Source organism: Agelaius phoeniceus, chromosome 20 (assembly GCF_051311805.1).
Source record: "Agelaius phoeniceus isolate bAgePho1 chromosome 20, bAgePho1.hap1, whole genome shotgun sequence".
NCBI lineage: Eukaryota > Metazoa > Chordata > Aves > Passeriformes > Icteridae > Agelaius > Agelaius phoeniceus.
The window spans coordinates 4,990,187-5,015,744 of record NC_135284.1 but is presented as its reverse complement, the minus strand read 5'-3'; the positions used below and the strand labels follow the sequence as shown (position 1 = coordinate 5,015,744).

Genomic DNA, 25,558 nt, shown 5'->3' with positions numbered 1-25,558 from the left:
AGGGCGGAGGCGAGAGGCTCTGTCTAGTATTTTATTAGATTTCGTTTCCAATATACCTGTATTGGAAGATTTAGGAGACAAAAAAGGCACAAACTCACATTTAAAGAAACGACGAGATAATCTAACCCATTCTACAAAGAGTGTGTCGCCAAAGGAAAGAGCACGGAGAACCCGTTGGGAATGGCGGGATGAACCCAGAAGGGCTGCGGGATGTGAGGGGCGAGCGGTCCTGGGGCAGGCTGGGGCTCGGGGGCTGCCCCTGGAGCCCCAAAGCCGGGTGGGAATGGCGATCCCAGCGCATCCAAGCCCCTCGGGATGGAGCCGATCCCGCCGGGAGGGTTCTCGCCAAAGCTGATGGAAGATACGGCACGGGAACGCTGCGTGATCTTTGCTATGCTCACTAGCAGGAACCAAGCGTCGAGACTGAAGGGTCTTTACAGGATTTGTCTATCCAAAGGCTGAGGGATGCTTTCACTTAGGATCAAATTGGAAGGACAGAAAACAAAGGGCAGGGAGCAGAGGGGGAGGATTCAGGCTGAAGGTCCTGTAGTTTCCGCCCCCCCTCCCTCCCTCCAAGTTTTTCCACTAATCAGGAAAGCTTTGTGTAAAAGCTCTTACTCTGAAATCAGAGGATCAAAAAAGGATTGCAATGGTGGAATGTTACAATCTGCTTCCACGGCGATTAGTGTCATCAGATGGAAAAAGCCTCTTGGATAACACAAACTGAAAGAACAAGTGTGCTATGTGTATTCTCAGGTTGCCCTCAAGTGTAAGAATCCCTCAAAACGTAACCAACAAACACGAACACAAGTCAGTGCATAAATTCTCTGTTAAAAATACTTCAAACTGAAAGAACTCTAACTGGGGCCTACACTCCTAGAATACTTGTGGAACAGCTATACAACATGTCATGAAACATCCTGGTCCCAAATAGCCTCAAAGATTAAAATTTAGTTTCTTTATCTATTTTACAATAAACTTGTTTTACTTCTGCCTGGTGAGATTGCTAAAACCCCTCAAACCCCACCCCAACCCCGCAGAACCGTCTGAGGTCACTGAGAAGAGCCTGCCAGAGTTACTGGTACAATTCAGAGCTTATTGCACTTAGACATGAGTAAGGCAAAATAACAAACTAAAAATAAAGGGATAAACTGCCCCCTCCCCAGAAACCAATGCCATCCTCTCCCTCCAGAGCATTCCCATCTTCCTTCACACTGAAAACAGCTCTGATCCCAGCACAGCCTTGCTCAGCAGGGCATGGGAGCATTTCAGGATCTCCTGCTTGCAGGAGTGGGAAGGGCTGGAGGAGTCAGAGTATTACAGAATGCTAAAAAGACTCCTCAAAAGTGGTGATACACCCACGACTGTTTGGCATTCAGGGTTTCATCTTAGTGCTGCCAAACACAGAAGTGGAAAATAAAGTTATTACTACTAGGGGAGGGAAAAAAATCAAACATTGGGCCTTAGGGATAAGCAAAGAAGTAGGATTTTTTTTCCTCATATGTATTGAAGAAAGCAGCATTTCCTTGATTCTGTTCTGCTGAGTTGATTGTCTAAAGCTGATATCAACATAAGGATAGGTACAGTAAATATCTGAGTTCATTAAATAACAAGATCTCTTTACATTAACAGCATCCTCTATGATTTATAATAACCAACAGATATCCTAGCAAACTGCAGGACTTTATAAGTAGTTTTTCTTACAGCACAAAAGGAGATATTTCAGTCAGTCTTGCAATGGGAAGAATATTATTGCTGAGCAGAACCACCGCCCCAGGCACCTGGATGTAACCAGATGCCAACACCTCTCTTGCACACCAGCCTTTGCAACATCCCAATTTGTCCAGGGAGAATCACATTGTTGTTATTAGTCAAAACCATTCCAGCTTTGTAAGTTATGGGAAGTCTTAATTAATAAAGAACCAGGAAGTTGCAACATGTGTCAAGAAAGATTCTGTAAGACTGACACACACAGCTGGAGGACAACAGAGCTACATGGGCCAGAGAGGCCCCTAAAATGGAAAATCAACAGGTAAGTGCTGAATGCCTCAGTACAGGGCCTGACTGCAGCTTCTGGGCAGTCTTTAATTCATGTTTGTTAAGACAGAACAAAGTAATGCCCTGCAGAAGCCACAAATCCCAACTCACCACAAACCAGGAACTCTCTGGCTGCTCCTCATGTTGCACTCAGGTTACCTGCCATTAAATATCTCCCTCTGGGAGCAAGGGTGAGAGCAGAACATTTCATGGGAAGAGTTTTGCACTTTTAAATATGGACTATTTCCATCTCCAAACAGACATTCAAAGAACAGTGAAGGGCTGGGCAGAAACAAAGGTGGCAGTTTATCCCACTTGGAAAAAAAAAACCAAAAACAAAACTAAAACAAAAAAAAAAATTCTAAGTCACCACATCACAAGACTATTTGAGCTAAAAATGTCACTTGGAAATCAAACAGGGCCACATGGAAATTGGTCTGAACACAATGAAAAAAAGAGGAGGGAGGAGTTGTAAATACAGATCTCTAAGTCACACGGCCCCAGGAGGAGGAAGCTCCTTGGGATGCACGTGCTAACATTGGAGTGCTTAGTACCAGACTGTCTATTTGCTCACAATATTAATTAAGGGGCATCTAGAATTAGCTATGGGAGGTTTAAAATCGCCTGCCAGCTGGACAGAGAAAGGCTTGATCCAGAGATGGTCCATCAGTCAAGGGTGTGCATTCCCTGGGCCTTCCTGATGACTGTCTTGCAAACTGAAACAAAGAGACAACAGGGAAATGGTTCAGGATGGCTTTGGGAGAGCAGTGCCAAGGGAGGGGGCAGACAACCTTGAGAGAGCAAATGTGAGTCAGGCAGACAATGCAAGGTTACACTGCAGCTCCACAGGAAATGGAGAGAGGAAAATCAAGTGGCTGAAGCTGCATTCAGAATGAAAATATTTCTATCAAAGACACTCCCTCACCTTGTGTTCCCCACTTACCACCAAGCAACCAGCATAGATAACAGAGGGCAAACAGAATACATAGTGAGTACTCCAGGAGGATGTGGTTCTGCCCCACCCCATTCCTTCCAAGGATAACTAGGATGGCATTTTACTGCCCTAATATCCTGTTCTTCCCAACAGAAATGGACAATCCCTTCTTTCCCCTTGCTTTCTTACCTCTCTAATACTATACAACACAATTGTATATATTGTATATACTATACTATACAATATTTTTGCAGTGTCTAAGAAAAATTTGGCAAAACCAGCTCCCAAACTGACGACATATTTAACAGAATAGAAAGAAAACAAGTCAAAAAGCTTTAAAATGGTCATTGCTGCTTCTCCTGCAATGCCCAAGTGCTACTCCAAGCCTTGGTCCATTAGTAAATACTACAAATAAGCAATGGAAAAAATAAATTCCTCATAAAATGCTTGGAATGCTCAATTTCCAACTGTATTCTAAGCATTTGCATGTCTAACTTACTTTTTTTGAGACTGACAAAAGTTTCTCTGCAAGTCATGGAAAGTAACATACGCATTACAGAAATAATAGCAGTAAGCTACAGAATATTCTAACATATTTTTCTTACACTTTTCACTCAGACTTTTCTTTAGAATAGTTCTGAAATGAGGCAGTAAACCTCGCTCATCAACCTGTCAGTGAAATGGCTTCACTATAAAAACAATCAATAGCACAGATTTACTTGTCAGAAGATATGAACAGGATCATTCTTCACACAAATGTTGGGGGTTTTAAACCAAACAGAGCAATAGAGATTTTTGTCAAATTCCTTGATACCTACAGTGCACAAGGAAGGAGTCATATTAGTCATCTGCAGCCGACATTCCTTTCACTGGATCTTTTTCTCTCATCTGAAAGAGGAAAGAAGTGTTCAAGTAATGATTCTCACGTGTGTTATCTCAAAATTTATCAGTATGGAACATCTCCTGTGTGTAAGACATGGATTGTATCTCAGCACCTCAAATCAGTGATTGTGAAATGCACATGCAGGCATCACTTCCGGTTAAGCTGTGGGTTGGCAACAGATTTGGAACCATTATCCAAAGGGCAAGAGTGTACATGAAACTGTAATGAAATATCCTGAGGCTTTTGAAGGGAGAGAAGGGTGCAGGGCAGGACACAAACCACAGAACAAGGTTCTCATTATTACCCAACTTGTGTTTCTCAGAGTAAGAATGCTGTTACATACCCCCACTACCTGCTTATGGTACTTAGAGCTATAAAAACCTTTTACTCAACAGGTTTCTGGCAACTAATTGAGGACAAAATCGACCATTCAGCTTTGAGTAAAAGCAAACAGAAGATATTGAGACAGTAAATGAATCATTGCCACTCAGCCCCTCATTACCTGTGGTTCAATACATTTACTGCCTCAACAACAAACAGAAGGAGAATTCCATAATGATTAGGAGGAGATGCCAGCACGGTGGACTCATGGCCAATCATTCACAGCACACACAGCATGACCTAAATAGCAGGAGCACAATTCACACCATGCCCTGACAATGCAGCAGCCTTTCCTCTCTGCTGTGTTGGAGAGAAGCAGCTTCTCACCCATCCCACACCTGCCCTGCTTTGCCACTGACCTCATCCAGCTGTCTCTTGGTCTCCTCCTCCATCCTACGGATGTCCTCCATAGTCAGATCAACCCACTTATCAAGCCAGCAGAAGAGCTGCCGGTGGAAGTTTGTGAAGAGCCTCTTTTCTTGCTGCAAAAGGAGGAATAAAACACAAACCAGCTTAGTCACAGGGCAATTACCATGGAGCTGACAGCACTGGAACAATTTTCAGAGATGTGTAGAATCAGCTCCCTCGCCCACCTTTCCATCTAGCTGCCACAATTGGAAACTGGAGATAGCTAATTTTTATTCTTTTATCAGAATATCTAATCTAGAGCCTTGAATCCCCAGAGAAATGCCTTTTTTTTTTCCCTCCAAACCTAGACAGCAGTCTGCACACTGCACTGAAAGAATTAGTGAATTTCCTTTGATTTGACAGTATTGTTCTGACTGAATAAAGTGCTCCAAGCTGGGTTTGCGTAGAGCACAAAAGTTGGTCTGGAAGTGCAGAAAAAAGGAGAAACAGGTATTTTTTAAATCCTTAACTTGCTAAAAACTACAAGTTAGGAAATGTAAAGGGCTGACATGCACCTATCTAATCTTTTTTTCTTTTGAAATGACCTAAAAAATGCCTAAACTTGTTTTTCACAGCTGAAAATCTTTCAGCACAAGTGACTAATGTGCACAAACTACTCCAGGTTTGGAGCAATTTATTTCTATTTTATAAGAGATAAGGTAGGCAAAATCATTATACTAGACAGGGATATATAATGCCTCTTGGAAAGACCTCATTAAGGAAGGACACTTCAGTTTTTTACCAATTATGGTTTCATATCTCATCAAAAGCAGCTTGAATACTTTGATGCAAACCTCTAGATACTCATAAATAGAAAGAGATTGAAGACACTGCTTTATTCAGGGCTTTTGTTAGAGGTATTTGAAATCCTGCAGCACCATGGTCATTCCCCCTTGGAGCTGCCTTGAATTGCTTCTGCAGAGGCAGCTCTGTGGTTTATCAATATTAACCACTGAGAAGTCTCTGTGATCTGAAGGCACAGGAGTTTGATGAACACAGCACTGCCTGGAAAACCACACACAACCATTCCCAGGTGTAGCATCCTGCTGCAGCTCATGGGCTATAGACTCCACCACAAAAAAGCTCTTTTCAAGACACCATTTATGTTTTAAATTAATGAAGTTTCTCACCATCTGCTTATTTTTAACACAGCTTTTTCAAGCAGCAGACTAGGAGAGGAAAATGTGAGTAGAGCTCCAGGACTTGTCAGAAAGATCCTCAGCAGCAAATTGAACCCAGCTTTAACTGGGTGCAGAATTTCAGGCAGAGGCATTGCCTGTACAGCAGGTGGGTGATGAGATGTGCCCCATTCCCACATCTCTCCCCAGCCCAGAACTGACCTTCTGTATAAAGTTCTCCACTTTATTTTGCAGACCCCACCACTTGAACTTGACTGTTACCAGCTTGTAAGCACACATGTATGGACAATCTGACTGCTTCCCCAGGTCCTTCTGCAAAGACACAAAGAGATTCACATTAATCCTCCAGCCAAGTGCCTCCAGGAAAGCAGCTCCTTCAGTCCTAACTGTGAAGTCTTCCCACAATTCCCCACAATCCTCTTGCATTGTTACACCTTTCTGATATTTCATTGACAAGTTTTGTCACACCTTTGCTCACCCTTTTTCAAGGCATGATGAAACTAGACCCTGGTTTCCTTCACAGGTGGCTTTCCCTCCATTCTGAGAACAGACTATTCCTTCCTCTCCTCTGTTGTCCACTCTTTCTTCCATTAAAATTATGTCTTTCAGCATCTTCACTCTTATACCACGGCTACTTTGCTTCCTTAAAAGTCTCTCCATAAAGTCCCTACCTAAAACATTTTGGAATTAGATGATATCATCTGAGTCATGATTATAAAGTCTTAAAGAAAACTCCATAAGGTTTCCTATTTCCCATTACAGGAGCCATAACCACTCTTCCCAAATGAATCACATCAACCTCAGCTTCTGCCAAGTTTGCCTGCCAGGAATCAGACCTGCACACCAGGAGCTCCCCAAATCCCACCCAGGGTCCCTTTTAAAGACTGGTATTACATCTGCACTTGTAATGTCCTCAAATTCCAAGGATTTCAGTGAAAGGTTACACACTGCTGGTCATTACTCAGCTATCTCATATTTGAATTCTCTTGGGTGAACCCTTGGGCTGAGCACCAGACAGCTCTAGAGACTTCCTGGAACTCATTCTCTTTGTACCAAGCTCTTTTCATTTTTTCTAAAAGAAATTATTTATTAATCTGTTTTTATTTTAAAAGAACAGATTCAGGACTGAGTTCTGTATTTCCTTCTGCAGAAGGGATTCCAGAGTTTTCCAGATGTATCTTTGGCTCTAAACCCCAGTATCTGTCCTAATACAGTTCCTGAACTCATCAGTACAAACCTTCCAGTTGGGACCCAGAGGTCCACGTCCAGTCTTGACAGATTTAAACCTTGCTGGATCTTCTTCTGCCTTGTAATCCTGTTGGACAGACACAAAGATTAAACACAAATTATCCTACTGTTTTCCAGCTGTTCTTTCACACAAAGGATTTCTTTTCCTGGCCCAAGACTAGCCTCTGCCTTATCAAGAGCTACTGTTTTCAGACCTCAGCATTAGGTCAGACCCTCTCCAAGGGAATGTATTCACACTGTGTTGTGTCCTAGACCTATGAAGAAGTGGTAACAAACTGAGATGACCTTTGTAAGGCTATCAGAGGTTTTGTAGGATATGTTTCCTGTAACCACTTGTTCTCTGGGAGCTAAACACTGCTGTTACACAAAGCAGCTGTGCTATCTAGGATTTTTCACAGCACTGTATCCGTGTGATGCTCACATGCTGCTCACTAGAAGAAAAGTACAGACAGGCTCTCAGTACTACCATGAAAATGGTATCAAATATTGTTTGAAAGTCAGGAAACTCAACCAACATTCCATTTTTATACAGACTTTTCTTCCCAGGAAAGAAACATTCCTTTCTCTCTCACAGTAACTGGAGCGGTTCTTAGAACCAAGTATTGCCTACATCATTTCCAGATACACTTGTGAAGCCATGGTCAGTCTCAAAAAGAGGGAAGTTTAGGAGAGATCCTGTATGGAAAGGGGAGTGCCATTTCCTGCTATTCAAACACTTCAGTCAGCTGCACTGCTGGAGAAATACTGTTGCATGCACAGGCAACACATTTTACAGGCAGTGCTGACAGTTTTTAAAAGCTTTTCCTCTGGCTTGCATGAGCAGTTTTAAGGAAGGCCTTTCTTCCTCTGTCCATCCTCCCCCTTGTCCTGCTGCCTGTGACCACCCCTGGAGGCCCAGTTTGTCCATGATCCCCCCTTTTAGCACTGGGCCTCCCCCCCACCATACCTTGGGGAGTACTTGGCTGCGGTCAGCAATGTCTATGTAAATGGCTTCTACACTCTTCCATACCTCTGGCTCCAGTTTATGCACCTGCAGGGAAAAAAACAACACTCAAGGAGCTGCTTCAGTGACAGAACACTCCCAGCCTAAGAAAATATAAAGCCAGATGGAAATGCAGACAGCCAGTGCTCCCCTTCCCACCCACAGAGAGGCAAACACACAGTGGGAGAGTTTCTAAGGAAGCAAAGGTGCTCACACAGAGCAAGTGCTTGGGGGTCAATTTGATTCAGTTCATGTGAGAAGGCAAGAGAAGGGAGTCTGCCCTGGTAGTGAGACAAACATTTGAAATGCAGGAACACTGTGAATAGACAGCTCCACACAGCACTTCTCTAAGCCAGCACAGAAAGCAGCACTGTGACATTAAAGAGATGAGTAAAACACATGACACAAGTACTCACATTCTCTTGTGTTCCAAGATCTGATTTATGCCAGGTTTCAATTTTGATCAGGAAGTCATCCTTCATATACTCATTCTGTCATCAAAATAAAGCTTCTTGTTATTCTAGGATTATACAATTATATAAGACAAATATATAATTTGTCTTCTTATTACACAGATAAGCATTAGGAGAGTCAACTCAAAGAACTAAATCAAAGAATGAACTTTCCATTTGACTGGGGTCCAACTTAGGGAATTTCAGAATTCTTTGTAACCAGATCATTGCTTTCAGCAAAATTGATTGATCATTAATTACTTAGGATTAAATAAACCACAAGCTGTTCACAAGAAAAACCACCATAAATTCTATTGTTTTAGTGAAACATTTGGAGTTTATAAACAGCTTTTTCTTGAAAGGACAATATCTGCCACTCTATTTAGAGTTTAGAAGCGGTAACATAAGTTAGCTAGGCAGAAACTGTCTTTCCACAGATACTATTGATCTAGCACTGAGTACATATTTTGATGCAACTCTTCAAATTAATAACAATATTAAACTGATGTGCTGAGAGCTCTTGACACTGAATGGGAAGGGACAAGAAGCACAGTTCTGCCAAGTAAGCAAAAAACTTTCCATTTCTCACTATCACTGTGAGTAGCAAAGGACTCCCAAAGTAACCCTATCCTCCCTCAGGGGAGCAGAAACAAAAGCACAAGCCAGTGAAACATTCAGCATGTAGAAAGGAAATATCTAATTGAGAAGAGATTAATCAAGGGGACAGCATGGCAGGACCTAACTGGTTTTTACTCAGTTTACCCAAGCAAGGGCTTGCTCCCATTTGTAAAGCTGAGCTTTGCTGAGCACAGACAGATCTCTGTCCATGCTCACATGGACACACCACCCTGGGGAAGGGCAGTTCCTCTATGGGATCTTACAGTGATAAAAGCTAAAGTGCCTTCAGCTCAAGTTAAAGAGCTTCTTCTACCCAGAACACCTCATTTCAGACATTATTCCACAGAATATCAGTAAAAGCAATACTTACTGTAATAACTGGTCCAAGAAATCAACACATGGAAAGAAAGAGACACAGTACTTTAGTGAGGAAAGACTGTACAGCAACCACTGCCCTCCTCCCACTCTCAGCTCCAGCTTCCCAGGTACCTCTGAGGCAAAAGACATAGAAGTTGATAAAACCCAGCTAACTTCACCCCCTTCTCCTCTGGAAATTCTCAGAGAAACCCAGAGGAGCAGCAATTAATTATGCACTGCCACTTGTGCTCCCTGGCCTGCAGCCAGCTGGATGAGAAGATGGAATAAGTATGTTCAGCTGACAGCATTTTACCAATCCTTTCTCAGCTTGCAGATAAGGAGCCTCTCCACAGCTCCAAAGGAAACCCATGCTGGATTTCAGGCCACAGCAGCCCTGCCTGGAGTAACCAGACCCTCTGCATCTCTGCTGCTTGTGGTAACTGAGCTCCCTGGACAGCCAGGCTCAATTATTCAACACAGAAAAGCAATTAAAGATCCTGTAACAGTCAGCAGCTGCTCTACCTGAGCAATTCTACTCGAGCAGAAGGAAGCCTGAAGCTGGAGGTGAAGTTCTCTGGTCTGTTCTGAAGTCTAACATCAGGGCTTGATTAAGGAGCAGTTTGGTTTTAAAGGTATTGTAACAATTTTTGAGTTTCCAAGCCAGCATCCTGCAGTTCCCATCCCAAATCACCTATCATGCACATCCAGCTGCCTTCATTGCCCACTGCTGGGCTTGGACTGTTCCAAACCCCTAGCATGTGAAAATTGCTTTTTACAGCAATTGTACAGAAAGCCAATTATTTGGGCTGGAGGGAGAGAACAAGACAGCAGAGCTGAAGCTAATTTTTCAAAGGCTGAACTTCATCTCAAAGAACATTTCATTATTTCTGCAAGAAGGAAGTGGGGTTTCTTTCCTGCTAGTCCAACAAAATCTGAATAAAGCAGCAATAATTACAAACCAGGGCCTTCCCACTTTGCCATGACTGTCTGCTGGGACTATGCAGCTGCCTCAAAACAGGTTCCTTCACCTCCTTAACTTCATCCCTGTGGGGAAGACTCCTCATTTGTAAAGAAACAAATTAATCTGTTCAGAAATGTCCCCTGAAACTTCAATGCTTAGCTTGCTACAAATTAGGACCTGCTTCTTGAGGCATTACAGCAGCAACTCCTGCATGTTTCATTGCAGTTATAACTTCTCAGTTTCTTGACATTTGGCCACAGGCCATGGTTACACTCACAGTGGAACACACATCAAATTGCTTTTCTAAAAACATTTAAGCAACATTAATATTTAAGTCAGACTGCAGAGAAGAACACTGTTCCCCTTGGCACCAGCCCACAGGTACAACTATGACAATCCTCACTTCATTTCTGCTGCAGAAGTTGTGAAACCATACAATAACAACAACCTCACTTATAGTTTATACTCTCAAAGGGTCTAAGCAAGGCTTCCATTCAAAGTACATAAAAACAACATATTACAGCACAAGGAAGTGTGCAGAACTGAGAAAGTTATAAGATAGGCATTTAAATTCCCTCCATCTCTATTACTACTTTGATAATGGCCCATAATATGTATATTAATTGTGCTTCTCAGAGGAGATATAGGGAAATGGAAGAAGGATGCAGCCATAATAATTAAGAAAAAAATACCACGAGGCACAATTAAGGAAACCACTGCTTTATTCCAGTTTAGAAGGCTCTGTGAAGAAGCAAGCTGTGCTCCAGGGACAGCACAGCAACACCACCTTGGGCAGGAGGGCACAGGCAGAAGCACCAGCAGCTCCTACACTCAGCTTTGCTTCCTACTGGGTGCCTGGCTGTTAAATTTCAATTCCAGTGAGGGCTGAAAGCCTGGCTGCTCTAAGCCAGCACAGCATTTTCTGCTGCCCAAAGATTCACAGCAGGGCATCCAAGTCTCCCCACATGCAACCAAAGCACCTGAGAGCATCCAAAGGAAAATGGTCAAAAAAGGCAGCCCCACAACACATCCATGGGCTCCACATCCATGGGATCTCTCTCACACCCATGGGCTCCCACATCCAAGGGATCTCTCTCACATCCATGGGCTCCCACATCCAAGGGATCTCTCTCACATCCATGGGCTCCCACATCCAAGGGATCTCTCTCACATCCATGGGTTCTCTCTCAGATCCATGGATCCTCACACCCATGGGATCTCTCTCACACCCATAGGTTCTCAGATCCATGAGTTCCCACATCCATGGGTTCTCTCTCACATCCATGGGATCTCTCTCACATCCAAGGGATCTCTCTCACACCCAAGGGATCTCAGATCCATGAGTTCCCACATCCATGGGATCTCAGATCCATGAGTTCCCACATCCATGGGATCTCTCTCACACCCATGGGATCTCTCTCACACCCATGGGATCTCAGATCCATGAGTTCCCACATCCATGGGATCTCTCTCACACCCATGGGTTCTCTCTCACATCCAAGGGATCTCAGATCCCTGAGTTCCCACATCCATGGGTTCTCTCTCACACCCATGGGTTCTCAGATCCATGGATCCTCACATCGATGGGATCTCTCTCACATCCAAGGGATCTCTCTCACATCCATGGGATCTCTCTCACACCCAAGGGATCTCAGATCCACGAGTTCCCACATCCATGGGATCTCTCTCACATCCATGGGATCTCTCTCACATCCATGGGATCTCTCTCACACCCATGGGTTCTCAGATCCATGGATCCTCACATCCACGGGCTCCTACACCCAAGGGTTCTCCCTCCTGTCCAATCCCAGCCAAAAGAAGGTTTCACTAACTTTTCCAAGCTCTCTTGTTTCATGTCAGGCTGGCAGATTCTCTAAACAGATTTATCAGCCTCCGCATCAAAACTGCCTTCTGCTCCAACCCCCACAACAAAGCACTTTTTATCTCATATTATGATGCTGTTTATTACAGTTGAGGGGTTTTTTTTTGCTTTGTTATCATTACTAGCATATTAAAATCTGAAATTTCTTTGATTTTGTTGAAAAGTCTTGTACTTGATTTTAGTATCCCATTCTTCAGTGGAATTTTATTAGTGTGTAAGTGAAGGATAAGCAGCTTGAGAATAACAAAAGAAGTAACTCCATATCTTTGTTTCAGAAATTGGTGGAGAAGGAAAAGTGGAGGTGGAGGATACAGCCAGGCATTTAAATCAGCCCAGTGGGCTCAACATGGAAATAAACTAAACATTTACTAACTAATTTAAGTAACATGCAGCAAGAAAACTGCATAAAGTTTAGAAAGGTTGTGAACAACTTCGTTTCCACATCCTCTGTGAGACATTAAAAATTTATTCTAAGGTTGATGGCAGTATCTGAATTTTGTGTTTGAAATAACCATTCCACTACACTGCTGCATGTAATTTCACAGACTGAAGTAACACTATCCTCTCCCACTGCAGAGCTTTTTCCTTCTTTTAAAACACTTCATTTAAAATTCACTTAAGTAAATTGTCAAAAAAAGGGGGGGTTTATATTTTGAGTTTCAAGAACAGTTGGAATTTTGAAGTGTTTCGTTCCCATGGCAACTGTACCACTACCAACCAGCAGCAAATGTATCCTCCAGAGATACAAACAGTACAAACTGCTGCCAAAAACACTACATAGGTTTGGAGGCAAAGTCAAATTTTCAGTTTCCAGCAGTAAAGACCAGAGAAGCTGTAGTGGTTAAACACTATGGCTGGTAACTTCAGTAAGTAAATACTAACCACTCCTGTAGAAAATAGGTTTGACATTATTCCAGCACTTTACACAGCTCCCAGAGCCTCAGCCCTGCCTTTACAGATGGATTCACTTCATCTGCAGCATTCTCTGTTCAACCCTCACTGACCTCAGATCCTGCAAGTGAGCAAAACCCATCACTTAACTCCTGCTCCCTTCACCTGCACTAAGCAAGAGGCACCTGAGATCTGCCCTGCTCCCCTCTTGCATCTTCCACTTTTTCCCACCTGCCTATGCTGCACTTGAGCACATAAAATCACCCTCCTGTATTTCTTTTATCTGTGTTACACAGCTGCTCCTTTAGGAAGATTAACAGATATTTCTTGGTCTGTTCTTGGTCTGTTCTTTCCCTCTCACAGAGGAAGGTCACTCATTAGCAGCACATCAGGCAAAGGAAGTTCTTTTACCTCCTCACTGTATTTTGCTTTTCCTGACCATACAAAGGGCTTAGAGAACAGAAATACAAAATTTGAGACCTGGAACAGCTTCTCTACTGGTTGCATCTTTCCTTATACCCTCCCCTACCCTTTTCCCCCTTGCTCCCAGAAAACAAAAAGGGAGAATCCAGAGTTCTTCCTCAGGCACTCACCAGTTCTGCAGTAGGGATAGGCATTCCATGCTTTTTCATGTATATTCAGAGCTCCTTCAGGGGCCAGCATTCTCACAAATGTTGGCACTTTGCTGTAGAATTTGGAAATAGGAAAAAAGGCATTGATAAGGACAACGTGGAATGAGAACTGAGACAGGCAGAACATCACCTGAAATGCAAACACCAGAGATTTGCACAGTTCTGGAATTGGTAGGGCTCTCCCCAACCCCGTTACGATGTTTTCCAGAAATGCTAAATCAAACATGTTAATATAAATCTTCTTTACATAATGAAAGAAAAAAACAAATGAAAAAAAAAAAAAAGGCTGAAAGCAGGTTGAAATCTACAAGATGTTTTGTTCTTTAGCCAAATTCAAGTATGAAAATATTGGGTGGCAGGATCAGCCTTGCTTTGAAAAGCTCCAAGGCAGATTTTCTTGGGACAGGGGAGGGCGGCTGTCCCAGTGATGCTCACTGCCAGGTGCTGTTATGCTCCTGCCTTCTGCACCTTTCAGCCTTTACATCATCTGGATTTACAGCTGCTGCAGCCCCTGTGGTTGCTGCTGCCCAGCTCTGGGAGTGAAGTGGTCCCCATACCTCTGTAGGTGGTAGATCTTGTGTGTGTACTGCCCACGCTCTCCATCCCTCTCGTAGGGCTCGTTCACCAGGACTTCCACTCCTTCACCTCCACCAGTTTCATTTTTACTGGCTTCTGCCACAGAATACAGCTGCCCCACTTGATACTGGAGAAGTTAAAGACACATTATTACCATGGCTATAATTCAGCTGAAGTAATAACTTTGCCAGAAGAAGCCAAGGACAAATTTATTACCCGGGGAGAGGACAGAGTAAAGGACATCCACTTGTATGGGCAGATAAGCAGCTCATTTAATTTCATTTGAGATAGAAAGCTTGAGTGGTAGTTAGGAGGAAAGCACTGCCAGTGAAACACCTTTAACCCTCCAATGTCAAGCTCCAAACCAACAGAGAATCAGGAGAAAGCAGGAAAGAGTAAAGGAGCATCAGAAAGCAAGAAAACACAGATGACCTCAGGGATGCTGTAGCAAAATCCATTGGGTTTCACTCTTTTTGAGTGACACACTCTCAATTTTGTGGGGACAGTTGTAAGGCACTGCCAGTCCTGAATCAATAAGCACACAGTGCTGCATCCAGAAGAGTCCCAAAGAAATTCACATCAAGCTTTTTTACAAAATGCAGGATAAGGGGGAAGGGAGTGAAGAACTTCATAAGGGAGACAGAAGATAAAGGGTTCTTGCACCACCTGATTTAAGTGCTCCAAGAAACAAACTCATCAAATGTGCACAGCTTAGGAACCCTGAGGGTCAAAGATGAGCATCCCCCACGTGCATTTCAATCAACTGAGAATGAAGGCTGAAGCAAAGAGGGAATTTTCATTCTGAAAACTTTATCTAATGAAATAACTGAGCCAGTGTCCCAAATGACCAGTTGATCTATGCTGTCACTGCTCCCACTATTATTTTTCCTATTATCTTTGGTTTGGATTGTGTTGTTTTTCCTCTGTATCACACTTCCTCTTAGCCACAAGCTTAAACCACTACCAGGGAGAGCACAGAATTTCAACATACAGTAAAATTCTCTCTCTAAAATAATTTCTCAGTCTCTTACAGACACTCACTTGGCAGCATTATTTCCCAGAAATCACTTAAAGTACTTGACACTACACAACTTCTTTCATAAGAGGCATTCACAAATGTTTCCCTGGGCAGAACAGAGGAAAAACCGAAAATAAACAAAAGAGAACATTCTCCTGTGCAGAAGATGTAAAGATTAATACACTCTTGCCTCTTGTAGCTGAAAAAGGGGATGCAGAGCTCAAAAGAAACATGATCAAATGAAGAAAATTCACACAGGTTTCTCTGAGGCAAAGTTAGATGAGCAAAGTTTGAGGATGAAGAAGCTAAACCACTGACTTAAAAGGAAGAGTTCTAACTTAGCAGAGTTAAGACTTCAGAACTTTTAAGTGAGCAAAACAGCAACTGTTGCCAAAGGCAACAGTACAGGGACACAATCTGAAAGGGTAAACCACAAAGTTTGGCACCAGAAGTGCAATAAAAAAAAAAATTAACTACCAAAACCTCCTAAAAATTCCATAACATAACTACAAAGCAATGCAACACTGTTGAGGCCATCTTCCTTTTCCACAGCATAAGGCTCTGCATTATAAACAGGAATAGCACTTCTGAAAGGCAGCCTGGAAAAGTGGAATACTGCTCAGAGCTGAGAACCCAGAAATACCTCACTGGGCTGGAACATCTTCTGCAAGGAAGGAAGATTTCTACAGTCATTACATTTTGTTGTCACAGCATCCAAAATAACAACAGTACCCAAAGCTCTCTGGTACTTTGTGCCATCTGGTGCCAGCAAAGGCCTGCTGGAAGAAGAGATGGAAGCCAGGGTAACAAGGGCAGGTGTCCTGGCCTCAGCTCATGTGGGGCAGGACAAAAATCAGAGCATTTTCAAGATAAGAGCAGCAGCTCTGGATCCCTCCAGAAGGTCCTGGCCCAGGTTACATGAGCAGCCCTCACTTGGCTGGACAGTTCCTGCACTGCCACAGCAGGTTGGGTTTCAGTCTGGGTTTTGGGCTGCAATACAAGTCTGTGACTTCTGACATTTCATACACCACACTGCCTTCCTTATGACTCCCTATGTATGACCCACACAAAGCAGAACACTCACCTCCCTCCAGAAGAGCAAAACATGAGAGTTGTGAAACCTTAGAAGCAAAGTCGCTTTAGCAGAGTAAGAGCCACACAAACCCTCACAGAACAGAGTTTATTATGAGTTTGGTAAGTACAGGATTACAGGCAGGACTGAATGGCTTTGCCTGCTTTGCAGCAGGTCCCAGGACAGAGCTCCAGGAGCACCAACTAATTCCTCTTAGGAACAGCCTCTTATTCATTCCTTCTCCCTTTCAAATACCTGGGTCAAAGTTCAGACACTAAGAAGATAAACCCTTTGGTTTAACATCTTCACCATTTAAACTTCCCTGTTATTTCTGAGCCTTTAATCACACTGATAAGAGAGGAAAAGGCCCAAATAAAACCGTCCCAATCAGCAAATCCCACATCATTCTCTCTGCAAAGGTAAACAGAGAAAAAGATTTTGGCTCTAGGAATCTGAACTCCAGACAGACCTGAGAGCACCAAAAAACTCTTCTCCTCTTCTGCAGGACATCCCTCTTGCTCTGCTCCAAACACCTCTTATACAGCTGAGAGAATATCTTCATTGCACCCAATTTCCTCCAGCAGGCCTGATCTCAACACAACCATCCTCAAGAGCAGTTGTTTTCCTGAAAGCTGCTTTGAATGCAATTAATAAGATTCCTGTGTGTTTGGCAAGCTCCTTGCCATGTGAAAAGGAACAAAGAGGCAGCACAGAATGTGTACACACAGCTCTAATCCATACCAGCATTTCAGTGGCAGCTGGCAGAGCCACCCACACGAGTCCACGCTCCCCAGGCTGGCACCTGCTGCTGGTCAGGGACTGGGAGCAGAGCCTGGCACCCAACACTCAACAAGGAAATTCCCTTTGCTCCCCACAGTGGGACAGGGGATAACCCAGCACAGCAGTGCAGCTTGCAGCCTGCACTTGAGCAGGACTGTGTTTTGGCAGGGTTTCCATGCAGAAGACAGACTGCTACAGTCCAACTCCTACATGCCAGTTTTAGTCATCACCAGGGCTTCTTCTCTTGCACTGTTTGGTTCCCAGCTTGGCTAAGCAGCACTGAGATCTGTGTTGATTAAGTCACAGCTCCCCAGTGCCTTCCTGACCACCAGTTTCCTCTTGAATTCCATACTATTGGTTAAGATCCATTTGCTAAGGGTGGAGACTGAACACAGAATCCCTGGTATATCACAGAACTTCACAAAAGACTCCCTCAGCTCTTTCATGATGTCTCAAAGTTACAATTAATTTCATTCCCTCTCTTACACACTGGCATCAGATGCAACAATTTGCATACAGAAGGTGTGAACTCTTAAACCTTTGGAGCAAAAATCAACCATATGAAAATGAAATCAGAAGTCCTCCTGCTAGCCAGAGATGCTTCATGAGCAGCTACACAGTCAGGAGCAACAACAAGTCTCCAGAGCCCTATTTAAGAGTTTTGCACACAAGGAAATCCTTGAAAGCAATGAAGGTTTAACAGCTGGTTTGTAGAACAGACAGCAGTGCAGTGACCAAGTGATGCACAGATGTGTCAGCATCTTTGCACACAGGAAGGGGGATGAGGCAATAAACACAGCAGCAGTCATCCTCTGAGTCAACACTGGAAATAACCTTTTTTCTTAAGCACACCCAGCTACACAGTCAAAACTAAGTGAACTTTAGAACTGCTCAGGGAACTGGCTCCTGAAATCTGCCCTATCACAGGAAAAGCACCACACCTTGGAAAGGGACATCACTCGTGGGACATGGTGACAATGTGCAACTTTGGGGAGAAATTTCATTTGGTCAGGTTGGGGGTTTCTCCACAAGGCAAGCATGGACCCAGAGTAGAGCAATCCATGTCCTGAAACAGAAAATCCCAGGGACCCACACAAGGAGTTTGCCAGAGACTGGCAGGTTTATCTACAGCCCAAACCCTCAGTTTTCCACATAGGCAGTCTGCACACGAGGCTCTGAACAGGCAGGGAGGGACAAGAGCACAGCCAGGGACTCGCTTTAACTGGATGAAGGCTAATCCCAGTATCAGAGAACTGAGGAAAACCCTGTGTTGGGCTCCATCCAGTCTAACCCCCTCAAAGGAACAACCTGCATGCTGCTGCTTTGACTTTCTGTTTACACAGCTTGACACCAAGGAGCCAGATCACTACAAGGCAGGGTTCCTGTTACTCAGGAAGGTCCTTTCTGTCCACTGAGCTCAAGCAACCTGCCACTTACCCACCAGTTTGCATCCTTTGCTCACTTGATAAACTGATCATGTTACTCCTTCCTTTGTCCAGCTCTTGGTCTTGTGAGTGGTGCTCATGCACAATAAAAGATCCAAACTTCCCTACTCTCATACTTCAGTCTGATTTCTGTTAAAACTGCTGGAAACAGATTCATGCAGAAAGCATAAAAGCTACAGGTAGGGAGCAAGCAACAGACAGCACTTCTGGCATTAACAGCCTTGTTCTTGCACTAACACAGAACACAGATCCAAACCCACCCCCTGATCAGAGTACTGGGTTTTCTGTCAGCATCTGATACCTGTCACATCAGACTGAGCCACAGGAACAAGAAATTCAGCTTAGACACTGCTTCTGTTTTACCAGCCAGTCTGATGGCTGCAGGAATGCACTACATGAAGTTCTAAACTGTGCTCTGTCAAAAGAGTGAGAGTTATAAAAGGGATGTGCTTAAAAAAGTGCTGCCATGAGCCAGCCCACCACTGTCTACGCCACAGTAGCTGCTATATTCAGAGGAAAGAAAAATGAACAAGAGTGCTGTTATCACAGCTCTCCCTAAGAGTCAGAACAAGGCCTTGATCAGAGTTCACAAACCCAAGGCTCACAGCCAAGGATCACAAGGAAAAAATAAAACACATCCAGAAGAAGGAATCTGCTATGGAAGTGCTATAGACTCAGTCACTTCAACTTCTACCTTGTAAGTATAAAGATTTAAAAATTCAAAACACTTCTATGGTTAGAGTCTCTCCAAGAGTGATGTTCAATGCAGGAGGGAGGAAGGAAAGGCAAGCTGAAAATCAGAGGAAACAGGAGGGAAACAGCAACTGAGTCTGCACAGTTATTCCATGGGTGGTTCCTTGTCCAATAGGAACTATATCTCTTCTCTCAATTCAGCTTTATCTAAACAAAAAGAAACTTTGCTGTATGTAAGAGCTAAATAGCACAGGTCTTAAAAAGTCCTTTTGCTATATGAACCTCCTAAGTAATTCTTGATCTTTGCCTAAGAGTTGAAAACAAAAGAGCTCCAGCAAAACACAGTTTAAAAGGTGACTTAAATCTGCACTAAAGCTTCCCCTTCATGTTAAAAAAATAGAAAAGAACAATAGTGCTAATGAAAAGGAAACTGCACTTGAAAACAGCCTGACAGCTCAAGATTTATAATCAGCATATCTGAAAGTATTTTGTAAGAGAGATGATTGGCACCCTCAGACTTAATACAATGATTTGGTCAGAAATGATGGTGAATGAGTAACAGCTCACAGGGGCCCCTGAAGACAGCTTGCACTTTCCAGTTTTTGTTCATGCTTTGATCACAGGTTTATTTACAGTCCTAAAGCAAGAAGCAAGGAACTCACCTCCTCCACAGACACGGGCAGGATAACGCGGCTGGAAGGGAAACAGAGGCAGAAATTAGCAAATATCCCTGCAGCCCCCCAATTCCCACACTGCTCACAGCAATGGCTGCACAGCTCTCCTCTCCCCCCAGAATTCCAGCATCCACCCAGCACTCCTTAGGCCAAAGCCTATTTATATAACAGCCTCAAAGAGAAGCAATGATGGAGCATAATTGCAACCCTCTGTTAAAACTCTGTAATTCAACTGGTGATCCCTCACTGGCCTACAAACCCACACAGCAGCAGCACAGGGTGATCCCTGTCCCTCCATCCTTTCAGCAATCCCCTCCTATTCCTCACCAAGCTGCTGGGGAGGTTTCTGTGGGCCTCAGCAATTCTGCAGAGATCTGCAATAGCCACCAGGCACGATTTGCTCACATGTCCCAAAGCAGCAGCAAACAGCAGAGGAAAGGCTTTCTCAGAGCTCACTGCAAAGCAGGCTGCAGCCACTGCTTTAAATGAATCTTCTTTTTTTATTATTGTGGTTTCCTGAACGCTTCTGAGAATCAACTGACTGGACAACAGAGCAAAAACTGCCTGAAGTCACACAGATTTTTTGGAAAATTATCAATTTAAAGCTGACAGAAATACATCCTTGTTAAGATCTTCTCCAGAACTGGATCTGTGGTTGACTTCTGCTTTCAGCAAGGATGATGTCAAACAAGGAACCAAAGCAAGAAACAGATAGGAAATGGATATGGCTACCATGGGCAGAAGAATTCCCAAGTCTTTGGGAATTAGTCTCAAAGGAACTAGGACACAATCAGGAAAAAAAGCCCTCTGTATTAATAAACTGATTATGAAAAAGCAATAGTGGTGAAAATAGAATTCTTTTTTTACACTTTACCAAAAGAACAAACTGCAATAGGGGCAAAAGATTACAGATTATGCAAGATTACTTGTGACAGCAACACTTTATGCTGACTGCAAAGTACTGCAGAAAGAACTACTGAGAACTGCAAATGAAGTTGAGTGTCAATAAAAAAAAAAAGAATAATGCACTATAGGCACTCATTTTCACCAAACACGTGGGGTTAATGAGCCCCAAGTTAATTACTGCCAATATCTTGAGCCTTTATGGAAAAGCAGCAGGAAACATCAGCTCAGTGGCAGTTCAAAAGTAAATCCAATAAAGAAACAGGAACAGCACACAGACAAAAAAGACAATTATGTCACTAGAATCTCCCACATATCAACATCTTGAATATTGCCCATAGTCCTGGTCACTTTATTCAAAGAGGATACAGAACAAGTGAAGGGAGTTGAAAAAGATGGAGATGGGAAAAAGCTTCTGTGTGAGAAGAAAGCAGTTAAGAGGAAAAAAAACAGCTAAAAGGCTCAGGTAGGGAAGAGTTTTAGAGATCATAAATGATGCAAAAAAAAAAGTGAATGGAGAAGGAACAGTAACTGTTTTACAACAGAAAAATCATTAAGGAAACAAATTTGAGACCAAATCACGTGTGCTTCTTTATGTCAGGTCTATGAAGATATGGCATTCCTTGCCAAACACAGGAAATAAAAGCAATTTTTAAATGGGATTTTAAAATGGAAATCCATGGGCCACTTGCTGGTAGGATACATTGAACTATAATTGTTTTACTCACTGTTACATAGTGTTTCCAGAAAATAAAATGTATGTTTCCTTGCTGAAAGGGAAGAGCACCAACACCAGTGTGGTGTAAGGGAGGATAATAAAAAAAGGAAAGGGATTTTCACAGGTAGATTTTGCCATCAAGCATGATGTTGGGTTAGTTAACTGGATAAAAGTGTAATAAAAGAGGGGCTGGATGATAAATTAAAGTGAAAGACCAAGAAACAGGGAAAAAACAATTTCTTTGGAATGGAGTTCAAAACATTTTTCTTCAGAAAACCTGGTGTAAAACATTGCTGTAAGCAAATTAAATTCCATTTAGGAAACTGGAAGACACTAAATCTGAATTGTTATCTTGGAGTTCAATGGAGAAACAGAAACACAAACAAAACCAGTGGTTTACAGTTTGTTCAGTCCAGCAAACCAAGAGAGTGGGGGTGAAAACCACTTAAAGGTAGTGAAGTGATAAATGAGGAGGAGGGAAAACTCCTCAAGAGGATCTTGAGGAAATCCTTTGCAAGAGCAGCAATGGGAACAAAGATTCCTAACTTTAGGGCAGAACTCGCTCAATTTATGAGAAATTATATGATGTGGCCAGCCTGAAAATGGTGAGGAACATTTGAGATCCCTGTTAGATTAAAATGTGCCTCAAATGCCAGCAAAGGGAAGTACAGCTGCAGGGAAGGTCAGTGGCATTATCGTCACTTCACAGGAAAGGGAAGTCAGTCTCCACACTCTGATTCTCCTCAAGGTCTTCCAAGGCAGCTTAAATCAAAATAAGGACAGCAAGCAAGACTCCAGCCAGCATTTACAGACCCTGACACCAAAAAAACGCAAACAAATGACCAAAATCCATGCAGCTGATCTGCAGCATGGAGGGATAGAAATGCAAGGTAAGTCTGGAAGTCTGACAGGACATCAAATGAAAGGGTTAAAGTCATCACTGCATAACCATCAGAACGAGAGGCTGTAGAGAAATGATGAGACAGACTTGTCTGATAATAAAATGTGACATCAGGTTTTTGTTCTATTGCTCTATTTCTGTATCAGCTCCTAAAATACTTACAGGCATAATAAAAGCCATCTGATTTACTAGGGAGAGTGAGACAAGGGGTCACAGAGATGGAAGAATAATCTGCTCAGATGAGATGAAGTTACAGATCATTTAGATTTTTACCACCTATGGTAGGAAGGCAGAAATTAGGCAGCAACCTAAGAACTAACACAAGAAACAGCAAAACAGTAACAGCAAAGCACTTCAAATAGCCAGCTCACACCAAAACAAGAGGTTTCAACATGCCTTAAACAACTGCTTCCTGGAGCAGGAGATTTCATCAAAAACCATCTCAATAGGATGTAAACTGAGCACGTACAACGCCAAGAAAATCTAAATCTGAGCCAATACAGTGACACAACTCTGAATGTGCAGCTGTCAGAGGTGGTTGGGAACCTCAGAAAGTCAAAAATTAATGTTCATTTGGAAAGTCCAGCAGCAACCTTGACTGTCCTTAGAGTCACATATGTCTTACTAAGGGCAAAACAAATGGAAGAAAATAAACAGTATAACGGCAACATTGGAAGGTTTAGTGACCCTTTTGACAATGGAAACCTATAAAAGGAAACCAATGTAATAATTCTGGTTTTTTTAACCTTTACTCTTAACGTTTACACTTCCCACCCAGTTTCTGAAGCAGGCAGTGTGAAAGACCAGTAGGCATGCTGATATGGTGAGGTAAATAATATTGAGTAAAATGACTTTTGGAAGTGACAGTCACGAAAATGAATTGCTCATGCTGTCAGAAATCTGATCCAAAATACATATGTTCTCACCTTTACAGCACAGCTCACTGATAATGAGCTTTACTGTGGTACAGAGCAAGGGATTGTGAGCAGAAAAACGAAAAAGATACACGATAACCCAGCCAAGGTGCTCTAAGAGGGAAAGCAGTAAAACATCAACAAAACAGATGTTGTAGAAGGAGTTAATTATCTTTTCATGCACCTGAAACTAAGCACTTGGGCCAGGTTTCTGCCTGCTATCCAGATTAACACTACAGAAGGTAATGGTGTTTTTGTGTTATAAAGAGCAGCTCTGCTGCTGCTCCTGAATTCTACACTCCTATTGTTTGGATAAAAATAGCAGGGGTTTAAGGATTGGGGGGAAAAAAAAATTTCATCAAGTTTAAAGGCAACTACAAGGATCAGTACAACCCTCAACGTAGTTTTAATATTTAAATCCACACCATGGTCCATAATCTCACAAAGTAATTCCTGTAAGGAGGGCACAGTCATGTAGGTAAATGTGTCTAAGAGAAGACCTGAAAACCCACTTTATCACTGGGATCACAGGTATCTTTCGGAAGGGGAGAGATAAAAAATAAACAGAAAGCTTCTTCCATCAGCCAAAAGAAGTTTAAAATGATGGAATGCACTTAACTTGGGAATGCACTTGAGTTAACCTTAAGAATTCAGGAAAGAACTATGTGCAGAGTGCACACAGCTTTGAAGACACCCAGCCAAAGTGCACCGGTCCGAGAGCAGATTCCACGTTAGCGAGCACAAAGCAGCTGAACCAAGGACTGTGACAAGTCGTGACTAACAGCTACACACCCTCACGTCCAGCCAGCTTTCCACTCCTTCATCCCCATCACAGGGCAGGACAACCGCAGCAGCCTCAGCGTCAGTGAACAACTCCAAGGTGAGCCTTCCACACACAAAAAATGTTTTGGAGCTACCTCGTTGCTGACATTCTCGGGAGTCCCTCCACGGAGGTTACACAGCCGAAGGCGGGAGGGGATCAAAGCCAGGCTTGACACTCGGCTCTGTTACAGCGAGCACGACCGCCCCTGCCTCCCTCAGAGCTCCCACAGAAACCGCCGGCACTGAGCGGGCTCCAGCTCGGCCCTCGGCTCCCGGGCACCGGCAACACCCACCCGGCACAGCCGCCCGCGGAGCCCGTGGGGGCACCGGCGGCACCCGCGGAGCCGCAGAGGGGCCGAGCGGCCCCGGTGCCCGCCGGCAGCCGCGGCCCCCGCCCCGCCGTGACCTTCATGCCGCCCCCACCGCCGCCGCCGCGGCCCTCACGGCGCTCCCCGCTCCCTCCCTCCCTCTCCGCGGCCGCAGTGCGGGGCAAGGCCGGGCCGCCCACCCGCGGCCGTCACCGCGCAAGGCCCCGGGCGCGCTCGGAGGTGACCGGAGGGGCTCAGGGGGACCGGAATGGGGGAGCTCCCCGCACTCACTATTCCTTGATGAGCACCATGGCGGCGCCGCCGCGCGCCTCCCGCCCGGGCCAGCGCCGCTGAAGGTGACAGGAGGCGCGTCCCGGAGCCGCTGCGCGGGATGAGCCGAGCCGAGCCGAGCCGCGCCGCACCGGGACGGGGGGGCCGGGCCGGCGGGGGGGGGCCGGGGCGGTTCGTCTCTGCGGCAACGGCTGCGTCACCTCCGCGCCGCGCGCGGGGCGGGGCGGGGCGGGGCGGGGCGGGGCCGCCCAGCTCTTCCCGCCCCCCGGCCCCCTCAGGCAGTGCGCGCCTCCCTCACGGGCTTCTGCCTGGAGCGCCGCTGACGTTTTAAATTAAAACGCCTGGGTTTTTGGTGTTTGCGGTTTTTTTTTTAGGTTTTTTCATGACGTGTAAAGCGCCTGGTGCTGTTTCAGTTTCAAGGCTGGGCTTGCCAGAGCAGTGCCGCAGTCTTCCCAGCAGTGCCGCTGGCAGCGAACTCCTGGCAAGCCCTCAGGTTGTTCTGGATCAACTCAACAACTCATTTTAAACTATAGCTGCTTCTGTAGGTTCTCTCAAGAGCTGTAAACTGCATGGTTGTTACTGGTTTCAGCTCGGGACTGGGGTTCCCGAGAAGTCTCCCTGCAGAGCTCCTAGAGATC

At 44.2% G+C, this 25,558-nt stretch overlaps 1 protein-coding gene across 1 annotated transcript; it reads right to left on the bottom strand.

The window, feature by feature from the left end:
• Positions 1–17: 17 nt before the first annotated feature.
• PITPNA (phosphatidylinositol transfer protein alpha) lies at positions 18–25,116 on the bottom strand. The gene is made up of 12 exons (XM_054646941.2): positions 24,921–25,116; positions 20,052–20,082; positions 14,363–14,508; positions 13,767–13,858; positions 9,453–9,460; positions 8,429–8,503; positions 7,977–8,060; positions 7,020–7,097; positions 5,984–6,094; positions 4,595–4,717; positions 3,790–3,859; positions 18–2,753 (listed from the first exon to the last, which is right to left on the bottom strand). Exons 1-11 carry the CDS (start codon positions 24,938–24,940, stop codon positions 3,812–3,814), a joined length of 816 nt encoding a protein of 271 aa, XP_054502916.1. The 5' UTR covers positions 24,941–25,116; the 3' UTR covers positions 18–2,753; positions 3,790–3,811.
• Positions 25,117–25,558: the final 442 nt, after the last annotated feature.

Excerpts from the sequence above, each read along its gene's own strand:
- PITPNA (XM_054646941.2), bottom strand. The coding sequence starts at position 24,940 with ATGGTGCTCATCAAGGAATA. Across the intron at positions 8,061-8,428 it reads ATCTTGGAACACAAGAGAAT|GTGCATAAACTGGAGCCAGA; the intron begins GTGAGTACTTGT and ends TTTTCCCTGCAG. Across the intron at positions 3,860-4,594 it reads CCAAGAGACAGCTGGATGAG|ATGAGAGAAAAAGATCCAGT; the intron begins GTCAGTGGCAAA and ends TTCCTCTTTCAG.